The sequence below is a fragment of the Carcharodon carcharias genome, chromosome 10 (assembly GCF_017639515.1).
Source record: "Carcharodon carcharias isolate sCarCar2 chromosome 10, sCarCar2.pri, whole genome shotgun sequence".
NCBI lineage: Eukaryota > Metazoa > Chordata > Chondrichthyes > Lamniformes > Lamnidae > Carcharodon > Carcharodon carcharias.
The window spans coordinates 146,152,628-146,176,235 of NC_054476.1; the positions used below are offsets into that span (position 1 = coordinate 146,152,628).

Genomic DNA, 23,608 nt, shown 5'->3' on the forward strand with positions numbered 1-23,608 from the left:
TTGACAACATTACCAACCAACCATTAACATACATAATCAGTGTTGTGTTGCTTAACAGGAAGGTTGTCTCACACTTGGGTTTGGCACTGCACAGAATATAATCCTGGTGCAGTGTCAACCCAAACTTAAAAAAAACTGTTTAAGGGAAACTTGGAATGTCTTTGCACATTCCTTTTGTAACATTTTTCAATGTGAGCTTGCTTACCGTTTCTAGTATTTTCTGTCTTCGTTTCATACTTTGCTCAATTGCAGCATTTTACATTTTGTTCATTTAAAGTTTAATGACTTGCATAAAAGCACATGCACATTTGCAGAGCTCTCTTTGGCTGTGTGTTTGTTTTCAGGTTGTGGTGACACTGGCAAGGCTGCATTTATTGCCTGTTCATAATTGTCCTGAGAAGGCTGGGTGTCATTCTGAAGCAATTGTTTACTAGGCCACAGAGTTTGGACTCACATGGAAGCCAGAAGGACATCAGTGAACCAGTTAGTCACTTTGTCACCCTCATAAATGATCCGATCTATTGAATTCAATTTATCATGGTGGGATTTGAACTCACAACCTCTAATAATTGTAAATTCACTGCCATGACCAAGGGCAGATGGTGGCATAGTGGTAATGTCACTGGGCTAGTAATCCAGATCCCAGGCTATTGGTAGGTGGAATTTAAATTCAAATAAAAATCTGGAATATAAAGCTAGTCTCAGTAATGGCGCAATGAAGGTTTCATTAATTGTTGCAAAAACACATCTGGGTCACTGATGTCCTTTCGGGAAGGAAATCTGTCATTCTTACCTTGTTTGGCCTCCATGTGCCTCCAGGCCCACAGCAGTGTGGTTGATTCTTAACTGCCCTCTGAAATGGCCTGGCAGACTACTGAGTTCAAGGGCAATTAGGGATGGGCAACAAATGTTGGCCTTGCCAGTGACGTCCATACCCTATGAAAGAGTAAAGGGGAATAAAAACTAGCCTACTGAGCCATTGCAAAGTAAAAGGTGTGTGAAATATTTTTTATGAGCGTGTTGCCTCTAATTTAAACTGTGGTAACAGTACAGTGAAGGACAGCATGGAACAGTGGAACACTGTGGGCAAATGTTTTTGTTGGATTATTTGGCATTGAAGTAACTAGAAAACTGGTTAAGTTCAAGAGAGATGCAATGGAAATTTTGAGTTCAAATACACAATCTGAGAGGGAGTAAGATGTTGGAAAAAACACATTCCTGGAGAGGCTGGGTATATTAGAATACTCCACCCTGGGGGAAATTGCATGAAATAGTTACTACCCTTGGGGTAGTGATTGGGATGGTGAGTTAGAATACAGCACATTCTTTTGCCCGTAGAGCCTTGGTTTCAAACCAACTTTGGTTATTTAAGGTCAGCCACATTTGATCTTTCTGGTGGAAGTTGAGATTCTGGTTGTGGAATAAATGGATTTAGTTCAATCACACTGAACTCAGAATTGTTCTCTACTCGCACATCACTTTTTTTTGGGTTGTAGAATTGCAGCAATGTAGGACTTGAGATAAATTCATAGCTGTATAACTGGTGTTTTCTAAGCAGAGAAATTCAATATACAAAATCCAATCTAATTTACTAGCTTGTAGAGTGGGGATCAACTACTTCCCTTGCTTGGCATTCACTGTCTCTGCATTGAAGCCCAGTAGATTAAATCCCTTGTTATTGTACAGAACTTACGGTCCAGCATTAACAATTAAATTTAATGTACCTCAGGACATCTTCGTCCCTATTAGTTGTATTTCCATTTACAGCAGAGTTAATCCATTGTCTAAACTAAGTCAATAGTCGCTCACCTGTTAATACATTCCAATGACATCTTATTTCAAGAAATTTTAAATTGCTGCTCTCTTATTGGTTCACTTTTCAGAGTAAGAGGATGAGGTACAAATTCTGCAGGTCTGCAATTGTTTTATGTGCCATCTGATCTGAAAGTAAAAGCATCTTGGGCTAGAATTTAGTGCCCTCCCCCAAGGCAAATTTAGTGACGGGGTTGCCAATTAATCAGGCAGGAAGGTGGCCAGTGGAGATCCCGCCGCCTTGCCTCCATTGCCCCAGTTAAAGCTGGAGTGGGAATTAATGCTCACTTAAGGGCATCAGTCCGCCAGAGTTAGTATTCACCCAGTGACAAGTGAGAGATTCACCATGCAGGTGGCCCAAAAAGCAAACCCTGCCTGCTTGCTCACGGGCTCACAAGAGGAGGTCCCATGTTGTCAGGCACTCAATACCTGATGGAGGGACCCAGCATTGGAAGAGGGGAGTCCTGCTGAGAACCCTATCCTCACAACCCCACCCCATGAGCCCCCTTCTGCTCTTTTCACCCATGGCCTGGGTCCCTCACTGGCCCTGGCCTCAGGTGGCTGCATTACCAGTGGCAACCACTGCCACCCCAGTGGAGCTGTCAAGCAAGGCACAGCTGCCGGCCTCTGATTGACCAGCAGCACTCGGGGCGGGATTTCCTACCCTGGGGTCCTTGATCATGAAAGGCCCTCTACTGTCCAGTTAAATACTTGATTGTCACTAATTCATTGGGCCTTCCTGAAGGTAGGCGACACAGGGCTCTTGGCGACTCTCCAGTCGGCCCTTCGTCATCTAGATTAAATTTCACCCTTGGTACGTAAATTATTCACTTAACATTAAGTCATGTCATATTTCCTGCTACCTCTCTTACTGCTTTTGTTAAATGGCCAAGATTCTAAATTGTTTCATTATTGGATCAAGTATTTTTATCTTTTTTTTTATAGTTTCATTTATTTATTTATTCTTCAGACCATTCCACTTGTAATTTTGTTCTAGAAAGTTTTTTTTCTCCAGCAAAACAACATGAGACAGTGACTGCAAATTTCACTGCTGCTTTTTGTCTTTGAAGAACCCATGGCTTTGTATCATAATACAATAGGTATTTTGTTACTGTGGTTTGAGCTATGTGCTCCTTCTTCCTTCCTCAAAGTCTCTTAAGAAGCTAAAGATAACTCTTGGCAAACTGCTGGGATAATAAACATCTGTAGTACACTTTCTATTAGTTGCCTTTCCAACCAAAGTATAGAAGCTTAGAGAAAAATAACTTAAAGTGAATTTAACCCTTATGAGGATAACATCTAATAGCTTGTTTACTTTGGTAATTTTTTTTAGCAGAAGGGTGTGTTCCCTCCCACCACTACCCCAAACCCCACTGCTGCCACTCAGCATTGTGAAGGAGATGAACATTACAACTTCCATTGAAGGACTTGACAGCTCTCACTGGAGATAAGAACATAAGAAATAGCAGCAGGAGTAGGCCATTCAGCCCTTCAAGCTCACTCTGCCATTCAGTGAGATCACACCACTTTCTGTACTATCCCCATATCCCTTGATGTTTTAATATGTAGAATTCTATCTACCTCAGTCTTAAACATAACGATTGAGCCTTCACAGCCCTCTGGGGCAGAGAATTCCAAAGATCCATCACCCTCTGAGTAAAGAAATTCCTCCTCATCTCAGTCCTAAATGGCCTGCCCCTTATTCTGAGACTGTGTCCCCGATACTAGACCCCACCCCCAGCCAAGGAAAACATCCTTCCTGCATCTACCCTGTCGAGACCTGTCAGAATTTTGTATGTTCGAATCAGATCACATCTCATTGGGAGTGCGGGAGTGGGCATGGGCCTCAGGGAGATGGGCTCCAAATTAAAATTTGCAATTAAAATGATAGGAAAATTTGCCTGACATGTCCCCCCATGTGAGGACATGTCCATAACTTTAACTGAAACCTTTATTAAAAATTTAACTACCCTCATGAAACCTCATCCCGTCCGTGGATGAGGTTTCATGCTTTTTCTGAAACCCGCCGGGGCTCCTGGCCTGCCCGTCAACCTTAATGTTCGACGGGCAGGTCCATTAATGATTCTAATTAGTGCCTCAATGGGCCATTGACAGGTTGGTGGGTGTGCAGCTGACTTGGCTGCGCCCCCACTGACCTGAAAACGGAAATGACACGTCGGGAGTTGCACCTGACGTCATCCTGTGTCATTTTACGTGTCAGCAAGTGGGCCCTGCCCCCCGCTCACCGGAACGGGAGATCCTGCCCATTCTTCTAAACTACAGCGAATAAAGGCCCAGTCTATTTAATCTTTCCTCATAGGATAATCCCTCCGTCGCATGAATTAGTTTGGTGAACTTCCATCACACTTCCTCTATGGCAAGTAGATCTTTCCTTAGATCAGGAGACCAAAACTGCAGTCAACCTCATTGATCCACATATGAACACCACACATTTTCATTGTGGCTGTGATCAGCCACATCACTTCAGAGCAATTTAGCATAAAAGGATTCAGATTCTAAATGGGCATGTTCATGGCACAAAGTGAATGAGCTGTGCAAAAGCAGAGACCAAACAATCTTTGACCAGTTGGGGGTCTCACCAAGGCTCTATATAATTGCAGGAAGACATCTTTACTCTTATACTCAAATGCTCTTGTGATAAAGACCAACACACCATTGCCTTCGTAATTGATTGCTGTAGCTGCATGTTAGCTTGTAGTGACTCATGAACTCATTCATAAGTCCCTTTGAAGTTCAATGCTTCCCAGCCTCTCACCATTTAAGAAATACTTGCATTTCTGTTTATCCTACAAAAGGAGATAACCTCACATTTCTCCACATTGTATTCCATCTGCCAAATCTTTGCCCGCTCACTTAGCATCTACAAATCCCCCAAAGTGTCTTTGCATCCTCCTTACAACTCACACTTCCACCTAGTTTTGTGTAATATTACATTTAAATCCCACATCCAAATCATTGTTTTAGATTGTGACTAGCTGGAGCCTAAGCACTGATCCTTATGGTACCCCATTAATCACAGCCTGCCAACCTGAAAATGGCCCATTTATTCCAATCTCTGGCCAGAATTCTTACCTTGATGGGCGGGTGGGCCCCACCGGCTCAGTGGCAGGCAGGCGGCCGAACTCCGCCGCCGGAACGGGGTCAGCCTCCATTTTCCTTGGGCAGGGCAATTAAGGCCCGCCTAGCAGCCTGCCCGACAGGAAGCGCATAGCGCTTCCTGTGCTGGTGGAGGGATTCCCCATCTGTCAAAGTGCGTTCTTTCGCCCATGCGCACGAAAGAGTGCACTGCTCCCTGAGACTAAGTGCTGTCTCAGGGAGAGTGCTGATAGTGTAAAAAACATTAGAAATAGGAAAATATAAAAATTGTTACCATGTCCCCCTCATGTAACAATGTCACACAAAATGGGACATGTTAATAAAAAGGACATAAATTTTATTAAACTTTTTAAAAATGGACATGAAACTTCATCCTGCCAGTGGATGAGGTTTCATGTATTATCAGGAGCCCACTGGGGCTCCTGGCCTGGCCACCAGCCTTAACGTTGGATGGGCAGGGTCTTTAATGATCTTAATTAGCCTGTCAATGGCCTTACTTGGCCATTGACAGGTCGACGGGCGGACAGCTGATTTCACTGTCCGCCTGCCTTCCTCAATATTTAAATGGACCAGGATGATGTCAGGGGTTGCTCCCGGCATCGCTCTGTGTAATTTTCCCATTGGCGAGTGGGCCCCGCCCCCAAATCGCCGACAGGAAAATTCTGGCCTCTGTTTTTTGTCTGTTAACTAGCTCTCAACCCGTGCCAGTAAATGCCCCTTCAATCCTATGTGTTCTAATTTTGTTTACTAACCTCTTGTGTGGGATCTTTTCAAAAGCTTTCTGAAAACCTAAATATACCACATCCACTGGTTCCCCCTTATCTATTCTGCTTGTTACTTCCTCAAAACATTCCAACAGGTTTGTTAAACACGATTTCCCTTTCGTAAATCCATATTGACTCTGCCCAATCCTACCATTATTTTCTAAGTGTCCTGTTATCACATTCTTTATTATAGAGTCTAGCATTTTCCCGACAACTGAAGTTAGGCTAATAGGTCTATAGTTCCTTGTTTTCTCTCTCTCTCCTTTCTTAAATATTGGGGTTACATTTGCTGTTTCACATGTGTTGCAAAACACATTCTGTTGTCTTGAAATACTTTCAATTGGGTCTGTCAGCACACAACAAAATAAAAATCTATATATCCATTTCCTCCACCATGGCTGCAGCAACTCACTGAAGCTTCCTTGACAGTACCTCCCAAACCAGTGACCTTCACCATGTAGGACAATGGCAACAGGTACACAGGAACATCATCACTTACGAATTCCCTTCCTAGTCACACATCATCCTGGCTTGGACATATATCAACCTTTCTTCATCATTGATGGGTTAAAATTCTGGAACTTTCTATCTAACATCACTGTGGGTGTACCTTCACCACTTGGACTGCAGTGGTTCAAGAAGCATGCCCACCAACTGCTCACAGGCAATTAGGGAAAGGTAATAAATGCTGGCCTCGCCAGTGATACCCATATCCTGAGAAGGATTAAAAGAAAAATAAGGAGGAAAGAATTCAAAGATTTTATGGTCTTTGCCTTTGCACAGCTCATCCACTTTGTGCCATGAACAAGCCCATTTATGATCTGCATCCTTTTATGCTACATTGCTCTTATGTGATGTGATTGATCACAGCCACAATGAAAACGTGTGGTGTTCATTAGCGGATCAATGAGGTTGCTTGTACAAAAATATAATATGACTGTTGCTATTATGTGGATAGTCTCTGCCAAAAAGTATGTGGACTTGTTCTCCTTGTGTGACTTTAAGCAATAACACACACAAGTGTGGCCTTGGATATATGTGAAGCTTAATTTTAACACTTTGAAATTAGCAGCAGTTCAAGCACTGGAGTCATTGGACTAGTGCTCAAATTATTACTGCTAGACCCACTTCAGGTATTAATAAACACAAACTCCAAGATGCTACCTAGAGTACATTTAATGCAGTCCTGCTGTTTAGCAGTAAAAACACTGTGGACATCAGTTTTAAACTTCTGGGGTAAACAAACATTTTAGGTTGATGACCTTTCGTCAGACGTTCATCAGAAGATAGGCCATCAAGCTGAAGCATTAACTCTCTCTCCACAAATGCTACCTGACCTGCTGAGGATTTCCAGCACACTGTTTTTATAACCAATATAGGATCTGAACCACATGAAGTGGCAGATCATTGTGCTGTGGGAGTTAAGCATCCCAGCTGAAATAGATGTTACATTTAATATTAAAGGGGAGTTTTATCAGCAGGCTATTGTTCAGGAGATAGCATAATTTCTTGGTATCTTGATAGGTCTTGGGCAATAATTCTTATTTTTTTCCTCTCTCTTTTGCAGACAAACTGAGCAGCCAGGACAGTTACAACAGTTTCACAAACAACAATCTAGGAAATCCACGGCTCTCGCCAATCCCAACCCTGACGATTGTGTTGCCCCTGGCGCAGATCAAACAGCCCATGACACTGGGAACCATCACAAAGCGTACAGGGTAATGGTTTTGACTTAAGCTTCCAGTATGATTTTAATAGCACAAGGAACCAAACAGATTAACATAAAATATATGTATAGGCACAGCTCACCCTTACTCAGCATATCCACACGCAAATTGAGTAAATGGCAAGGTCGTCTTTAATGCGTTTTGCACCATAATAAACTCTTCTAGACCTGACTATGCACTGCACATGACACTGTAGTGTTGCTGCCCTGATAATTTGAACAGGTGGAATAAGTGCAGGTGGCACCTTAAGGGAGGCCCAAAAATTAATAACAAGGAAGTTCAGAATAGGTGATCTACAGAGTATGTCAGTTACTTAAAAGTAACGGCAGAGTTCAATTAATTTTGGGACAGTGATTAATGAATCATCAGTGTAACATGCAGCAATTTAAAGAAAAAACATGCTGGGGTAAAATATAGTGTATGGAGCAGACTGCCAGGGAGGTGGATGGTGTCAAAAGGCAGCTTGGTAGATTTTAGGATTTAGAGGTTGCACTTTTTTTTGAATTTTGGAAGTGTCCCCATTGACCCCAGTGGCCTTTTCTTGTCACATACATCCTCATGTTTCCATTTACTTTCTCTTTATCCCTGCCATCATATGTTTGTACAATAGTGCAAAATAAAACCTGAATTACACAATAGCTTGGGCAGCCTCTGGTAAGAGAAAGAAAGGATGGGTTAGGATTCCAGCCATAGACCTTTCATCAGAACTTAGTTCCAATAAAAGGGCAACAGCTGAACGTTAATTCATTTTCTTCTCTTGACAAAACAAATGTTGATGCAATTGATCTTGTGCAGTGAGGTGGCCTGGTAGGACTGCTGGGTGAAACTTGGAACTCATTTCCATGGATTCCCAAACAGCATGGTGGCTCTGGTGCCAATTTTGCACTGGATTTGGTGTACATTGACAGATAATTGTACAAGTGTACTGATGTATAGGAGAGGTTCAGGAAGAGAGAAGAGAGGGTCATGACAAAACACTTATACACTCAGTTACTTAGTTAATTGGGCTCAGATGAAAAATGTATGCCAAAATGTTAGGCATTCTATTGTCTGGTGCTGCATTTGCCTGGCATTTTCACATTCTTAAAAAAGTGCTTTTCATGCCACTGTGGCCCCATTTTGAGGCTTGAAAATTGCCGAGAGTCCAGAGCGTAAGCCAGCAATAGGGATGGAGCTGTGAGAGCAGTTGGTCAGGGGGCGTGGTGGGGGTGAGCACTGAGAGTTGGGTTGTTTGAACTGACTAAAAGCACTTAACTTGTCACTCACTGGCTTTTTTTGGAACAGGAATCAGGCCTCAAAGATCGGTCAGTTAGGCTGCGCCCAGCATTTAAAAAGAGATGAGAATTTAAAGAGGCCTTGGAGCTGTTAGCACTCAGTCGGAGGTCCACAGCAGCCATTACTCATGACCCCAAAATTTTATCTTGTGACCTTACTGAGGTTCATGACCCACAGTTTGGGAAGCCCTGATGTGAGATATTGGGGGTTGGTGAGACAAAGATGTGAATGGGACTGGGTTCTTTGTTACACTTGTCTAGCTTCTTTGTCACATTGGAGCATCTCAGAGTATTTTAGAGTGAAGTGCAGAAATTGTTAAGATGCTGTTAACAGGAGGTAAAGTAATGTAGACACACACACACACACACACAAACAATTTATATGCTAGTGTCCACTGCACTTAGCTGGTAGTCATCCTTGCTCTGCGTCAGTTAGTTACAGATTCAAATCCCGCTCTAGGGCCGGGATTTTCCAGCCCCGTCATGGCGGAGCCTGTCACGGGAGATTTGGCAGCCCAGCCATAAGTCCATTGACTTTCAGCGGGACCGGATGATCCCGGTGGCGGGCGGGGCCGGAAAATCTGCCATAGGATTTAAACACCTAATCTAAAGTACAGTACTGAGGGAGTGCTGCATTACTGGAGCCATTGGCTTTTGGGTGCATCTTTAAACCTATTGGCTTTATCTAGCTATTCAGTTGGATGTTGGAGATCTCACAGCCCTACTGAAAGAGCAAGGAGCATTCCCATTGTCCTGGCCAATGTTACTTCCTCAACCAACACCAACAAGGACATACTAAACAATTATTTATCTGATTGCTGCTTTGATGATGCCTTAAGGAGAAAAAGGAGAAAAGAAAATGGTGAGGTAGAGGAGTATGGAACAGGAGTTCAGAGCAAATTGACTACATGGCTGAAGGCACAGTTGCCCGTGGTGGTGTAGAGGGATGGGGCATAGTTGGCGTGGTGGGGGCGGTGGGGGGGGGGGGGTGGGGGGGGCGGGGGGTGGGGTGGCAGCGGGGTGCCTGGGGGCTGGTAAGGGATACACAATAGGCCAGAGTTGGAGGAGCAGAGAGTTCTGGGGAAGGAATAGGGCTGGAGGAGGTCACAGAGATGGGAAGGGATAAAGCCATGAAGGAACTTGGGATGGGAAATTTATATTGGATGTGTTGTGGGACTGAGGGTCAATGTAGGTTAGCAACACAGGAGTGATGGGTGAGCGGGACATGGTGCAGGGTAGGATACAGTTGCAGAATTTGAGGAGAATGGGATGGCCGTCCAGGAGAACATTGGGATAGTTGAGCCTAAAGGTGACAAAGTTATTGATGAGAGTTTGTACAGCAGTTGGGCTAAGGCAGGAAGAAGATGGACATTGTTACAGTGGTGGCAGTAGGTGGTCTTTAGTAATGGAGATATTATGAGGGTAGAAGCTCAGCTTAGGGTTGAATAGGACATAGAAGTTGTGGAGAGTCTGATTTAACCTGAGACTCAGGTGGGAAGGAAATGGTATCAATGGCAGGATTACAAAGTTTGTGGTGGGGGCCAAAGAGAATGGCTTCAGTCTTTAGAAATTTCTTCTGGGTAAACACAGGAGGCAGTGGTGCAGTTGTGAAGTGTTGCAGCGACAGAGATGGGTTTCATCAATATATATGGAAATTGACTTCATGTCTTCAGGTAATGTTGCTGACAGAACAGGCAGAGGAGAAGACTTTAAAGAAAAAAGAGCTTATTAACACTGACATTTATGGCAATTACTTGATAAACTCAATTAAGGGCTCATCGATGTTACTTAACACTGAGTGCTGTTTTCTATTTATTTTAGCAATTTCTCCACTGTTGCCAATTGACCTGAAGTGGAGTCAATTAAAGTAATTTTGTGAGGAGAGGCTCCTGCACAAGTGCAGGGGAGGCAATGGCGTAGTGGTATTGTCGCTGGACAAGTGATCCAGAGACCCAGGGTAATGCTCTGGGGATGTGGGTTTAAATACAGCCACGGCAGATGGTGGAATTTGAATCAATAAAAATCTGGAATTAGTCTATGCTCATAAAATCATTGTCAACTGTTGAAAAAACTCCTCTGGTTCACTAATGTCCTTTAGGGAAGGAAATCTGCTGTCCTTACTTGGTCTGGCCTACATGTGACTCCAGACCCACAGCAATGTGGTTGACTCTTAAATGCCTTCTGAACAAGGTCAATTAGGATGGGCAATAAAAGCCGGCCAAGCCAATGACGCTTACATCCCATGAATGAATAAAAAAGGACAGAGCCTAAAAATTGTGACCTCTTTTTTTTCCAACCAGCACTCACTGATAGCAAGGTTCTGCATTGGGAATGACCCTCTTCATAGCTGATAAGAATTTCAACTGCAATATATGCTGTGCTGCATCACTGCAACAATAACTTATATTTATGTAGCAACTTTAAGAGAGTAAAATGTCCCAGGATGCTTCAGTGGAGAGCCATGGCTCAGTATTTGACACCAAGACACATGAGGCGGTGTTAGGACAGGTGACCAAAAACTAGGTCAAAAAAGGTAGATTTTAAGGCGTGCCTTAAAGGCAGATAAAGACAGAGAGGTTCAGGCAGTGAATTCTAGAGCTTAGGGTCTAGACAGCTAAAGGTACATCTCCTCATGGTGAAAAATTGAAAATCAGAGATGCTTGAGAGGCCAGGATTGAAGGAGTGCAGAGATCTTGGAAAGTTGTAGGGCTGGAGGAGGTTACAGAGATAAAGAGGGTGAAGCCATGGAGGGATTTGAAAACAAGGATGAGGACTGCGGGGCAAAGAGGGCAGAGTGGGAGCGAGGACCTCATAGATTTACAACCACTTGAGCAATCTATTCTTGAGATATGTGGACCATGTCTCCTTAATAGAGAAACTGTATGTAAAGGCTGTGCCTGTTCATGGATGTGATAGTAATCTTTGGCAGCTCTTGAGCAAAGAGCTGTAGGGCAACCTTTCAGCCAGCACTGCTCTCTATGGCAGTCAAAGTAACAGTAGTTCCCAGTCTTTAAGGCTGAAATTGTGATATCATATGGTTAACATTAATTCAGACCAGAAATGTCAATCATGATGTGGAGTGGCACCTACAGTCTTAATATCATCAGAACTTCTGCCATCTTGCATGATTCTCTACGATACAAGCTGAGTAACCAACTGTATCCACACTGTTACTTGAGTACTAACCAGCAATACTATGAATTCAAGGGCTATAAGGACTTGTTGCCCTAACTCCAGTTCATATTTCCCGCTGGGAGCTCAGCTTCATGGGCTTATTCCCATTGTGTTCTAAGTCTAGCAAGCACTCTTTATTACAAAAAAGTAAATGGCACAAGGTTCAGGATGTGGAGGATTTCTGAGATTCAGAACAGGAAACTGAGTGATACAATCAAATTGAGACCTGGGTTTATATTTAGTCCATTTTAATGGGATAGTGGTCTCCTCTCAGAGAACTCCAAAAAGGCAAGTGTGATTCCCATTTTCGAAGAAAGAGTGAGGCATCAAATTCTCGACCTGTAAGTCTTAATTCAACTATTGCGAAAGTGTTTGAAAGTATTATGAAGGATATAATATAAGGGATCCTCTTGAGGGGCAACATAGTTATAGGAGCGAGAGTTCATTTATTTATTAATTTATTGGATTTCTTTCATGCGCTAACAGCCCTAACAGATAATAGAGAAATAGAGGGTCTTCTAATCTTAGCAGCTGATCTTAGGCCCCATAAAGCATATGTTTTATGCCCCTGCCAAAACTGAATTTTGCCTCCAGTGACTTATCTACTAGGATTTCAAGAAGATGTATGACACTGTTCCATATAACAGGTTCGAGGCCTAGTCCATGGGATAGATGGAAATTTCTTAAAATGGGTTTGCAAATTGTTGATTGCTAAACAACAGTGAGTAATAAACCACAGGCAGATATGCGGTTGACAGCCATTTACCAGTGGAAGGCCACAATGTTAGTGTTGAGCCTATTGTATTTTTTAAATTTCTATAAATGGTTTAGGGGAGGAAATTGTGTCAAAATGTGCAAAATATACCAAATTGGGAGCAGTAGCAATTGATCAGTACACATAATTTGAAAATGATCTTAAGATCCCAATCTGTGGGGAAAGAAATGGCATACGTAATTAAATACAGCAAAATGTATAGTGGTGAGATTTAACAGAAGGAAGGTTGATGTATACTATGTGCTAAATGTGAATGTAGTTGTTGGAGAGGGAAATTTGGGTTTCAGTAGTTACTAATACGATCAGCATAGTGCCACTAAAAAGGCAAACAGAATTTTGGGATGCATAGTTAGGCATAAAACATGTAAATCCATAGAGGTAATTTTAAAATTGTATTTGGCCCTAGTGAATCAACGTCTGGAGCACAGCTTTTCAAGAGCACATGGATAAACTCATGTGCCCTACCAGTGCTATTTTGTTTCCATCACCCAGAACCCTTCTCTTTTTGGACAACTCTATAGTCTCTCCCAGTCCTCAATACACCTTGTTCCTTCCCTTTGATTTGTCATACTAGTCTCCTGCCCTTTCGGGATCAGTTAACTTTACAAATAGAGGTATTGAGTACAAAAGCAGGGAAGTTATGCTTAAGGCTCTGCTTGGGCTGTAACTGATCAATCCCTGGGATGGCAGGATTTTTACAGGGCATGACAGGTTCGATGCAGATAAGATGTTTTTCCTAGCTGGGGAGACTAAAACCAGGAGACATAATCTCAGAATAAGAGGTAGGCTATTTTAAAATTGAGATGAAGAGGAATTTCTTCACTTAGAGGGTGGTGAATCTTTGGAATTCATTACTCCAGAGGGCTATGCAAGCTCAATCACCAAGCATGTGCAAGATAGAAATCAATAGATTTCTGGAAGCTAATGACACCAAGGGATATGGAGATAGTGCGGAAAAGAGACATTGAGGTAGATGATCAGCTATGACCTAACTAAATGGCGGAACAGACTCGACAGGCTGAATGGCCTACTCCTGTTCTGATGTTCCTGTATTCCTATGACTCAAGTGTTGCATACAGTTCTGGTCTCCACACTTCTGGAAGGATGTGAGGGCCCTTGAGGGGGTGCAGAGGAGGTTTACCTGAATCATTCCAGGTTTGAGGGGTTTTAGCTACAAGATTAGGTTGAAGAAGCTAAGGTTGTGCTCCTTGGAGAAAAGGAGATTGAGGGGAGGTTTGATGGAGGTGTTCAAGATTATGACAGGTTTAGATAGAAAAGACAAAGAAAGGCTGTTCACATTGACTGATGGTACACAAACTAAGGGATACAGATTTAAGGTTTTGGCAAGGGATGTAGGGGGATTCAAGGAAGAACATTTTTTACGCAACATTATGACCTTGAACATGCTACTGGGAGGATGGTCTAAGGGGAGATGATCAATGGTTTTAAAAGAAAATTGGATTGCTACTTGAGCACAATAAACTTACAGGACTGTAGGATAGAGCAAGAGAATGGTTGACTGGGCTCCTCCACAGAGAGCCGGCATGTCCTCGATGGGCCGAATTGCCACCTTCTGTGCTGTAATGGTCTTATAACACTAACCATTATGATGGTGAAGCTGCAGTTCATTCTTTAGTCCATAGAAGTCAACTTTTTCAGAAAAGCTGACAATAACAAAGAAAGTAAACCTATCACATTTCCTTCATCTACATAGTCATATTTCATGTATAAATCTCAGTCTCATCACTTGAATGTTAATAAGAGCATTTACATTTCTGCCTGTCTCTCCCCACCATTAGTGCATTACAGCAAGCTAATTGTTATCATGGACAATGACCATCTGGCTAGCTGTTGTGTACGATGCACTGGGTATAGAACAAATGCTTTGGTACTAATAGCTGGGAGGCCTTGAGGCAAAGAATATGGAGCATGTCCTCAGCAGATGCATAAACACTTGGTCCCAGGTGTATAAAACAGATGTAATTACACCTGCGTGGTCAGTAGCTTTAAGGCAGTGCCCTGGGGGATCAAGACACTTTGTGGGTCCAGCTGCTTAACCTCCTAATCAAAGATTAGTCACGCTGATAGGGGATGCCTGAACAGCTTGATATCTCAATCACTGAAGTGATTGCAGTTATTGAAAAAATATATTTTAGTTTACTCCTCTCTGTATTAATTTAAAATTCACTGATAAGTTTACACACTAATGGATAATTTTTCAACCTGAATGGATGGTGATCAGTCATCAGATATTGCGATGTTGACAGAGATACATTTCTTTCCGTTGCCAGAAAAGCTGCCTTGTTTAGGTTAGATTCTGGGAGTCCAGGGTCTGTGGATCTACAATTACAGTTAGTCTGGTCACTTTATCCCACCAGTGGAATTGTATGCCCATAAAGTTTGTATCTTGTTCAAAAGACTATTTTTCATGGTGTCAGCCATGGCTCAGTGGTAGCATCCTCTACTCTGAGCCAAATGATCATGGGTTCCACTCCAAATCTAGGCTATCACTTCAGTCTGGCACTGAAGGAGTGTGGTACTCTGAGGTATTGTCTTTCAGATGAAATGTTAAATGGATGTCCCGTCTGCTTTCTCAGGTAGATTTAAAGGATCTCATGGCACTTATTTGAAGAAAATTAGGGGAGTTCTCTCTTGTGCTGGTCAATATTCATCCCTCAATTATCATCACCAAAACAAATTATCTACTCATTATCACATTGCTGTTTGTGGGAGCATGCTGCGTGCAAATTGGCTGCTGTGCTTCCTACATTGCAACAGCAACTGCACTTCAAAAAATACGTAATTGACTGTAACACTCTTTGGGAGGTCCTGCTATCATCAAAGTTACTGTATAAATGCAAGCTTTTCTTTTGTGAGTTGTCACAGACAAGAAATGATTTTGCACTCACCTGCCATCTACCTACATGCACTTCTGACAAGGATTGCTAGAAAGCACTCAAGGATAGAAACCTCAGCTAATTATTTTCTGATGCTGTATCCAGTTGTAATGTCCTAACTTCTAAGTCAGCTGAGAACAGCTAACCAAGCATACACTGGGAATTGAACCTGGAGTAGCTGTATGACTTAACTACTAATTTCTGTAAACAACTAAGCCAGGGAGGGAGACAAAGAAAGTAGTTGCAATGTGTTTGGCTAGTTGGAAGCCCCTATTCAAAGTTTAGTTTCAGGGTGGTTACATTTTCTCGTTCCAAAACTAATGTCCAGTGTAATGTTAGATCACAAGGTCTCGGACACTTTTTCTTTGAATATTTTAATACTGTGTCTATCAGTTTTCTCTCTTTCATGGCTTCTGATTGCCACCAGTTTACTTTCTTTTACTGCCAGAGTAGGTGAGAGGAAATAGTGATGGGATACTGAATAAGATCATACACAGACTTCTTTAGCTGAGGAAGCATGCAAGGTGAGATGGGTGTGGGATGCTAGATGTCTTAAGACATCTTACTCAGGAACTTTGCACAAGAATAAAGTCTTAACGCCCAATGCATTATTCAGCTAAAGTGAAACTGTCTTTCTTTTAAGATCACAAATTCTAAATCTTGATAAATAAACAGAGGCTCAAGTCATTCAGTCATTAACTGTTGTTTTTTCAGGGAACTTCACAGAGTGTACCGTACTTGTATCTTTTCAGGCTTTAGTTTAGAAACACAGAACATATTAACTTGTTTTGTATCTATCACAAAGTGTAGAGTGTCACATCTGAGCAAACTCGTTGTGCTCATAATATATTGCTAGTGAATCCCACAGCATTGCTCATTTTAAGTTGAATGATAATGTTTTATATGGACTGACATGCATAATATTATGCATAATATATTCTGTTAAATTCGAATGCGTCCCTTTCAGACCATGAAGTCTAATTGTTGTTAAGTAAATACAGGCTGAGGTCAAGCAGAGTTTATTGTTTGCTCAGATAACTTTGCAGATTACAATATCTTCAGCAGTTTCAGGTGGATTCGTCTGCACTTGTAGCAAAGTTTGGAGTGTAATGTTTTTATACAGCATTTTAAATATCCATATATTTTCTGACGTTATTGTCGATGATTTGGATGCTAAGATAGTTCAGAGAAAAGAGGAAAGATTTTGTGTTCAGCAGCAATGTACAGGGAGACATATTGAAATTTTGAAAGCACTGTGAAATGAAAGATCCTGATATTAGGCACCATTGGAGATAAGTCTTGGAGTTTAGGAGCCTGGAGGAAAAATGAGAGCTTTGGGGTTGGTAGCAGTTGAGAAGGTAAGTTTTGGTGGTTTGATAACACAGTAGAGGTCTCCTTGGGATTTGGTGTTGTGAATTAGCTTGCACTACTGCACAATTCAATCAGTAAATAATTAAATAAATCATTGTTTTTCAGTTTTAACTATAAACAAAAGAAAGCCCAAATAATTGTTTAAATCTGAAACTTTACCCTAAGAAGCTTTTAAAATTCACTTCCCAATTCGTTTTCAAATCATTTGGCAAAATAAAGACTGATGGATTCTGTTGCAACTTGAGAAAAAGTATTCTGCAAATGGAAAGGAATATTCTGAAGCATGTTAATAAATTTGCCTATGAACCAATCACTATAATGAAGTGGAAGAAAAATATATTGAGGTAGGAAATATTTAAATATATACCAAATTAACCAAAAGTATGGCTTACAAATTAGCATGATACATACGTGGTGCCAAAGTATGCCACAAGTGTGATGCCTGAAGTAGGCAAATGGGATCTATACCTGGGTGAAGTTTTTATTTTAATCAATCACAGGATATGGGGATGGCTGATGAGGCCAATTCTATGCAATGAGTGGCTTTCTGAGCCAGTTCAGAGAACAATTGGTCAATGACATTGCTGTGGGTCTAGACACATATTGTCTAGATTGGGTAAGGGCAGCAGATTTTCTTCCCTAAGGGACATTAGTGAACCACATGGACTTTCATTATAATCCGGCAGATTCATTGCCACCAGATTTTTCCAGATTTTTATTTAATTAACTGAATTTAAATTCCTCGGCGCCAAGATAAGATTTGAACTCATGAGTCCAGATTATTTGTCCAAGCCTCTGGGTTTCCAGTGTAGTAACAACCACAAGGTTGCTGTACCCATTTGCCACTAATTAATAGCAAATTATTTGTCTATGCCATTGTTACTACCTCAGTTGCAATATCATTGAATAATGATTAATTCAGGGCACCATGAAAAGACTTATATTTCAGATAGTAAGGAATACATACCATTTACAGAAGTTTCTGTCAGGCTGCTGAAGGAGAAAACAATGCAAGTTAATCCAAAGCAGTAACACTTTACTAATGTCTTTATCTGGGTCTGACCACGTGCTTTGCTCACCCACTAATAAAACTTGTGACAAGTGCCAAGCAAATGCGAAGCTTGGTTAAGCTTAATGGTTCAACCTCCTCACTACTGGGTTTGAAAGTTAATTGTTACCTTTTAATTAAATAGGAAATAATGGATACCCTGGGGTTATTACAGGGTAGTAATTCAATTGAGCATTTTAGCTAATGTCATAAACCACAATAGTAAAGCTTGAACAGTTTATAATTGTCAAGTGAACCCAAGATTAGAGTCCTGCCTAAGAATCACTCAAGGGTGACTTTTAGGTTATAATGCACACTATTCAATTTAAGGGGTGATTTTATTTGATCATGTACCTTGATTTTGAACCAACAACCATCACTTTATTCCAATTGTAATACTAAGAAACATAAGAAATAGATGCATGAGTGGACCATACAACCCTTTGAGCCTGCTCCACCATTCAGACATATCAGGCCAGTGCTTCACCTTGGAGGCCGGTGTCAAGAGATTTCCTGATTCACAATCTAGCCTCCTACTCGACAGTGCCTATCTTCATGGTGGGGAGGCAGGGATAGACTGGAGTTGGGCCTAGAGGCAGAGGCGGGCCATTACCGAGGCAACCAGGTTAAAAGGCCTGATTTTGTTCACTGAGATATCTGCCAGTTTCTGGAGATAAGTGAGAGGCCCCTAGCCCTCACCCATTGCCCCCTCACCCCTACCCCTTCCCTCACCCCCCAACCCACTCACCTAGTATCCACTATAAACAGAATTCATGAACCCTATAATAACATATGGAAGCCTTTGAAAAACTCATAAATCTGTTCTAATAAACAACCATTACTTGAGTATCTACCACTATCCTCTTAAGAGCTTATAAGTCTGTCAAAATGAATAAACTCTCATCCCCCTTGACAGATGCATCAACAAACTCTGCAGAACAATCCACTACTGGGTTTGTAAGTCAACCAAGCATTCCTAATGAGATTCCACTGCACAATTGTATAACATCCCTTGCTGTCCGGAAACAACTAATGGGTTTGGAAGCCAACCAAACATTCACAATGAGAGTTCACTGAACAACTATGTCAACAAACATTCCTGAGCAGAATCCATTGAAGCCTTAGAACACAGCAGAAGCTCAGCCATCTGTCAAAGCCTTGAACAGCCAAACAGATGGGTGAGCTGAACTTGAAGGATAAAATCAAAGCTGTGGAGACATTTCACACCATTAGATCTAGATTTCACTATTGTACAATGCAGAGTAACACTTTATGCAGTGGATAATGTACCCTAATGCATCTGAAGACTTCTCCATTCTCACAATGCTGTTCATTCCCGTCAGTTGTCAGAAGTAACAATCTGGCAATCACATTATTTAATGATCGCTACCTTTTCAAAGCAAAGACTTATTATCATTCTCTGTATTAAAAACATATGTAACTTTAAAAGTATTGACTGAAACTTCATAAACCTGGACAGGCATGACAATACTGTTGCTGGTTAAATGTAATTTTGTACTGTGTTTCCACGCACACCTCAGGTGCTTGGAGACTATTGCATACAGACCAGCTGTTATAAAGGCTGAGTTCGCAAATTTGTTTATAAAATCAGGTGCAATTGCAACCTTGGTTTTACAATCCACCACACATCAGGCTATCATCAACCCATCTCCAGCAGTTAGTGTGGTTTCTTGGAATTGAAATAGACAAGCTCCTGAGAATTGGCACCGTGAATTTAATCAATTTATCCTTCTCCTGCCCCTCAGTCACAGGATGTAGTCTCGAAGCTAACCCAATTTTCCCAGCTATGCTCTTGGTAGTGAGACTTGCAAAATTCATCAAGATATGTAATGGCTGGGTGAGATGATATTTTTACACCAGGTATTCAATGCCTTCAGGATTCTTTGTGTAAAACTACAATACTTAGGAGAAAATCATGCTTTCCACAGAGAAGTGTGCAAATTAACAAGAAATTATTTTACACAAACTCAGTTGCCCTAACTCTGATAGCTAATGTGCTTTTAGGCTTTGATTTCACAGTGAATTAGGAAGTATCCTTTAGAGAAAACAATTTAGACTTTTTAAAAGGAACCAATGTAGCAGCATTTTTGCAGCAATTTTGTGGAGAAACCAGACTCAAGCAGAACAAATTAAGAGGCAGTCTTTGAAAAACGGTTTGGCTTACTCTTTTCTGAGCCTGCAGCTCAGATAAAATACTTTGGAGAGACTCTTTAGTGACCAGGATAATAAGTTCTTCACTGTTGTTTTCAGCAATAACACTTTAAAGATTCCAGCTCTGCAATATCACAGGGATCAGCAGATGCCGTCCAAGATACCTTGATGTGGACCTTTTTGAAACTAGACTATAGCGTTGAGTCATTCTCTTTGTAAGGGTCCAATAAAATTGCAAAATAGTAACTTCAAAGTAAAAATATCATGGGGTTACAATCTGCCAGTGTTGCAGTTAATATTCTGTCATTAGAAAACTGTTTGTACCAGTTTGGTCTCTGTTGCCCCTTCCCTCAGTAAACAGGAGGCAATATTTGGGGGATTGTTTTTGGTTAAGGGGGAAATGTGGGTAGTGAAATGAGAAAGGAAGAACTGACTGGTCCCACTACAAGTGGTCCCCTTGTTTGTTGGACAAGGATCCCTGGTGCCAGTCAGAAAAATGTCCTCCAGCCTTGTTCTCATTGGGAATGAGGATGTGGAAAAAGGATTAAAGATAGAAAACAAAAGTGGTAGGACAGCAAAATGTCAAACAGAACAAAATATTCTAGGTTTTACTGTGCATATGATATAACAATGTGGTCCATCTATATCACACATACATGAGGCCAACTCAATTCATACAATTGCTGCACTGATCAGACTCACAAGATAAACAAACACCGGCTTCTCCATCATCGAAACAGCCTGCTGCACTCTCCAAACACTAACTTTTCTATCAACAACACAGCTTGTACTGCTCTCAGATACTAGATCTCCTGTGGTAAGCTTACAACATGCCCAGTTTACAATGCATATGGAAACATATATATAACACACATGTCCAAGGATGAATTGCTACCTTTTACCCAATGTGTACTTTTCATTTTTAAAATTGTAAACCAATATTGAAAGGTCAAGAAATCAGATTTTAATGAAATAAAAGCAGAAAACTGAAAAGAACACAACATTTCAGGTGTGATCTGTTGTCAGTTCTGACAAAGGGGCCTACTTAAATTGTTAAAACCAGTTTAAGCTGAATGAACTGGTGCAAGTGTGGCGTGTCTCTATGAGAGTGGGGCAGATGGAGAGCGATAATTGCATTTTGAATGAACAGAAACTTTACCTGTGTGAATTTCTCATTGACTTGGTCTGGAGACTGTCAAGTCACCCGCTGGCCAAAGAAAAGATCAATTTCCAGCAATTTCCTGCTTTATTTTCAGCTTTTCAATACTTTCATTTTTTTCCTGTTCGTTGCTACTCAATGAAATGAGAGTGTGTTGACAAAATGTTACTTCAAATTGGTCCTTTTTGAGGTACGTTTTCTTTTAATTGTTGGATTAATTCTATTTTTGTATCTTTCTCCCCCCAATCACGGAAGACCTTACCTATTTGGGGCAGGATGTTTTTCCCTAAAAGCTCCATGGTGAGTTCCCAGAAATGATTCCAGCATGCCTCCACTGCATCCTCTGTACGGCATTGCTTAAGTTAATGAAGTCAACATTTCCTTTCTCCTCATTTTTTTTTCTCCCTTGTATGAAGCATTTGCATGGGCTACTCTGTAGATATAGGCACCAAGCATCAGAAACAGCTGCAGCCATGATTGAAGAGTAATGCAAAATTGGAACAGAATGTGCAAATTACAAGAAGACATACCATAAAAATACAACAACATTTTTAAGCAGTCTCTTTTCATTTGCTTATTCTGGAAGTGGCTATTTTGTGGTGCTTTTGATGTCAGCATTGAATTGTTAAGGCGTTCTGAATACCATGTTATGTAACTACATAGTCTAACAATCTAGTTTTGGTCTTACTTAGAACATGCATTCATCACCCAATTTTACATTATCTTTGATCTTAATCCTGTAACTCCTAATTTTTCCCAAGATTTTCCATATTCCCTCCCCCACCTACTTTTAGAAATCTAAGACATTTTCTCCAATTTCTGGGCGACCCAGGATATTGGCTCCAGACTCCCTCCATGAGTTAATCCATTCACAACATGCTACCATTGATTCCATTTCCACATAGTCATTAATGTGAGTTCCTTAGGTGCCCAGGTATAACATGGATTAAATAGAGAATAAAGCTCCCTCTACACTTCCCAAAACAATTCTCCCAGGGTAGGTACAGTATGAGTTAGATCAGAGCAAAACTCCCTCCACATTGTCACATCAAACTCTCCCAGAACAAGTAAAGCACGGGTTGGATATGGAGTAAAGATCCCTCTGCACTGTCCCATCAAACATTCCTCTCCTGAAGATAGTGACTCCCCATGGTGTAAGAGTCCACAGGTGTCACCAGCTTTCTGGTATGTCACTTCACGTGCAAGCCTAGAGAATGAATGCCAGCAGCTTATGTGATTCTAGATGGCATCATCGACAAGCCTGAACCAGTCTTCACATGATATGATATTATCCTTGTCACAAACCTGTTCAATCTGTGCCACTCTAGCAATAACACTGTCATTCCTGCACCAGGTATGCAGTAAGGACATCATGTATTACTTTTCCCTTTTTTCCAAACTGGCACATGCTTCCCCTAAGGCCCATATAATCTCAATGTGAGAAGAGGCAACACCTGGTTCTGAGACTTTTCACAATGACGCAAGACATTATTTATTGAGCGTCTGAAGATGATCCAAAGGATTCATAGCCCTCTATTCTCAGAAAGACTCTGGCTTTTGCTCCATTGCTTTCTGTTCCAGAAATCCTGAAGATCACATTGTTTTCTAGGAACTTGCTGTATTGTGCACATTCACCAAATTACATCTTGTGTAGAAGATATAAACCTCATTGCAGATTAGATGGAAAGATTTAAATAACACTGTAAACTCATCGATCCTGCACCACCACTGGGGTGTTGTGTCCAAACAGACTGCAGGCTGGAGAATCAGTGGTACATTTTTGAATTCCTCTCTCTGAACCACAGTCCCTCTTGAATGTAGGATCAGTGAATTGATACTAATGGATAAAGTAGTCGCAATGCTGTGAATTTGACTCACAAAGGAGGACAGATATTCTCTCATTAGGGTGGATGGGAAAGAAAGTGACATTTCTAAAACTCCTCTTCAGATTGATGTAAGTTTAAGTGCAGCCTGCAGGGAATGCATTTTTTTGTCTTGGGAACAAGTCAACGTTGTTTGTTTCATTTGGACCCAATAGATTTTTTTTGCTTCAGTTAGAACTAGCTCTATGACTCCTGCTCACCTCAGCTGTCAAAAGAGAATGATCTTCACTTGTCCTATCAACTCTGTTGCCTTGTAGGCACATGAATAAAAGGTGATCAATATCAGTGGGAGCTGGACAAGATTGCTTGTTTGTCTACACCATGAAGGAACCTTTATCTACTAGGTGAAAATTATTTTGATTGTACCCATGTGGTGAGGACTCTAAACCTGTAATTCCATGCTAATTTGACAAAAAAATGTTTGGATTAGAATTT

At 41.3% G+C, this 23,608-nt stretch overlaps 1 protein-coding gene across 5 annotated transcripts in view; it reads left to right on the forward strand.

The window, feature by feature from the left end:
- Positions 1-23,608, forward strand: part of bcas3 (BCAS3 microtubule associated cell migration factor) — a 1,011,809-nt gene that overhangs the window by 493,211 nt on the left and 494,990 nt on the right. For all 5 annotated transcript variants that reach the window (XM_041197205.1, XM_041197207.1, XM_041197208.1 and 2 more), the window contains one exon: positions 7,261-7,411. In XM_041197205.1, the coding sequence (XP_041053139.1) occupies positions 7,261-7,411 (151 nt within the window). The remainder of the gene's footprint in view (positions 1-7,260; positions 7,412-23,608) is intronic.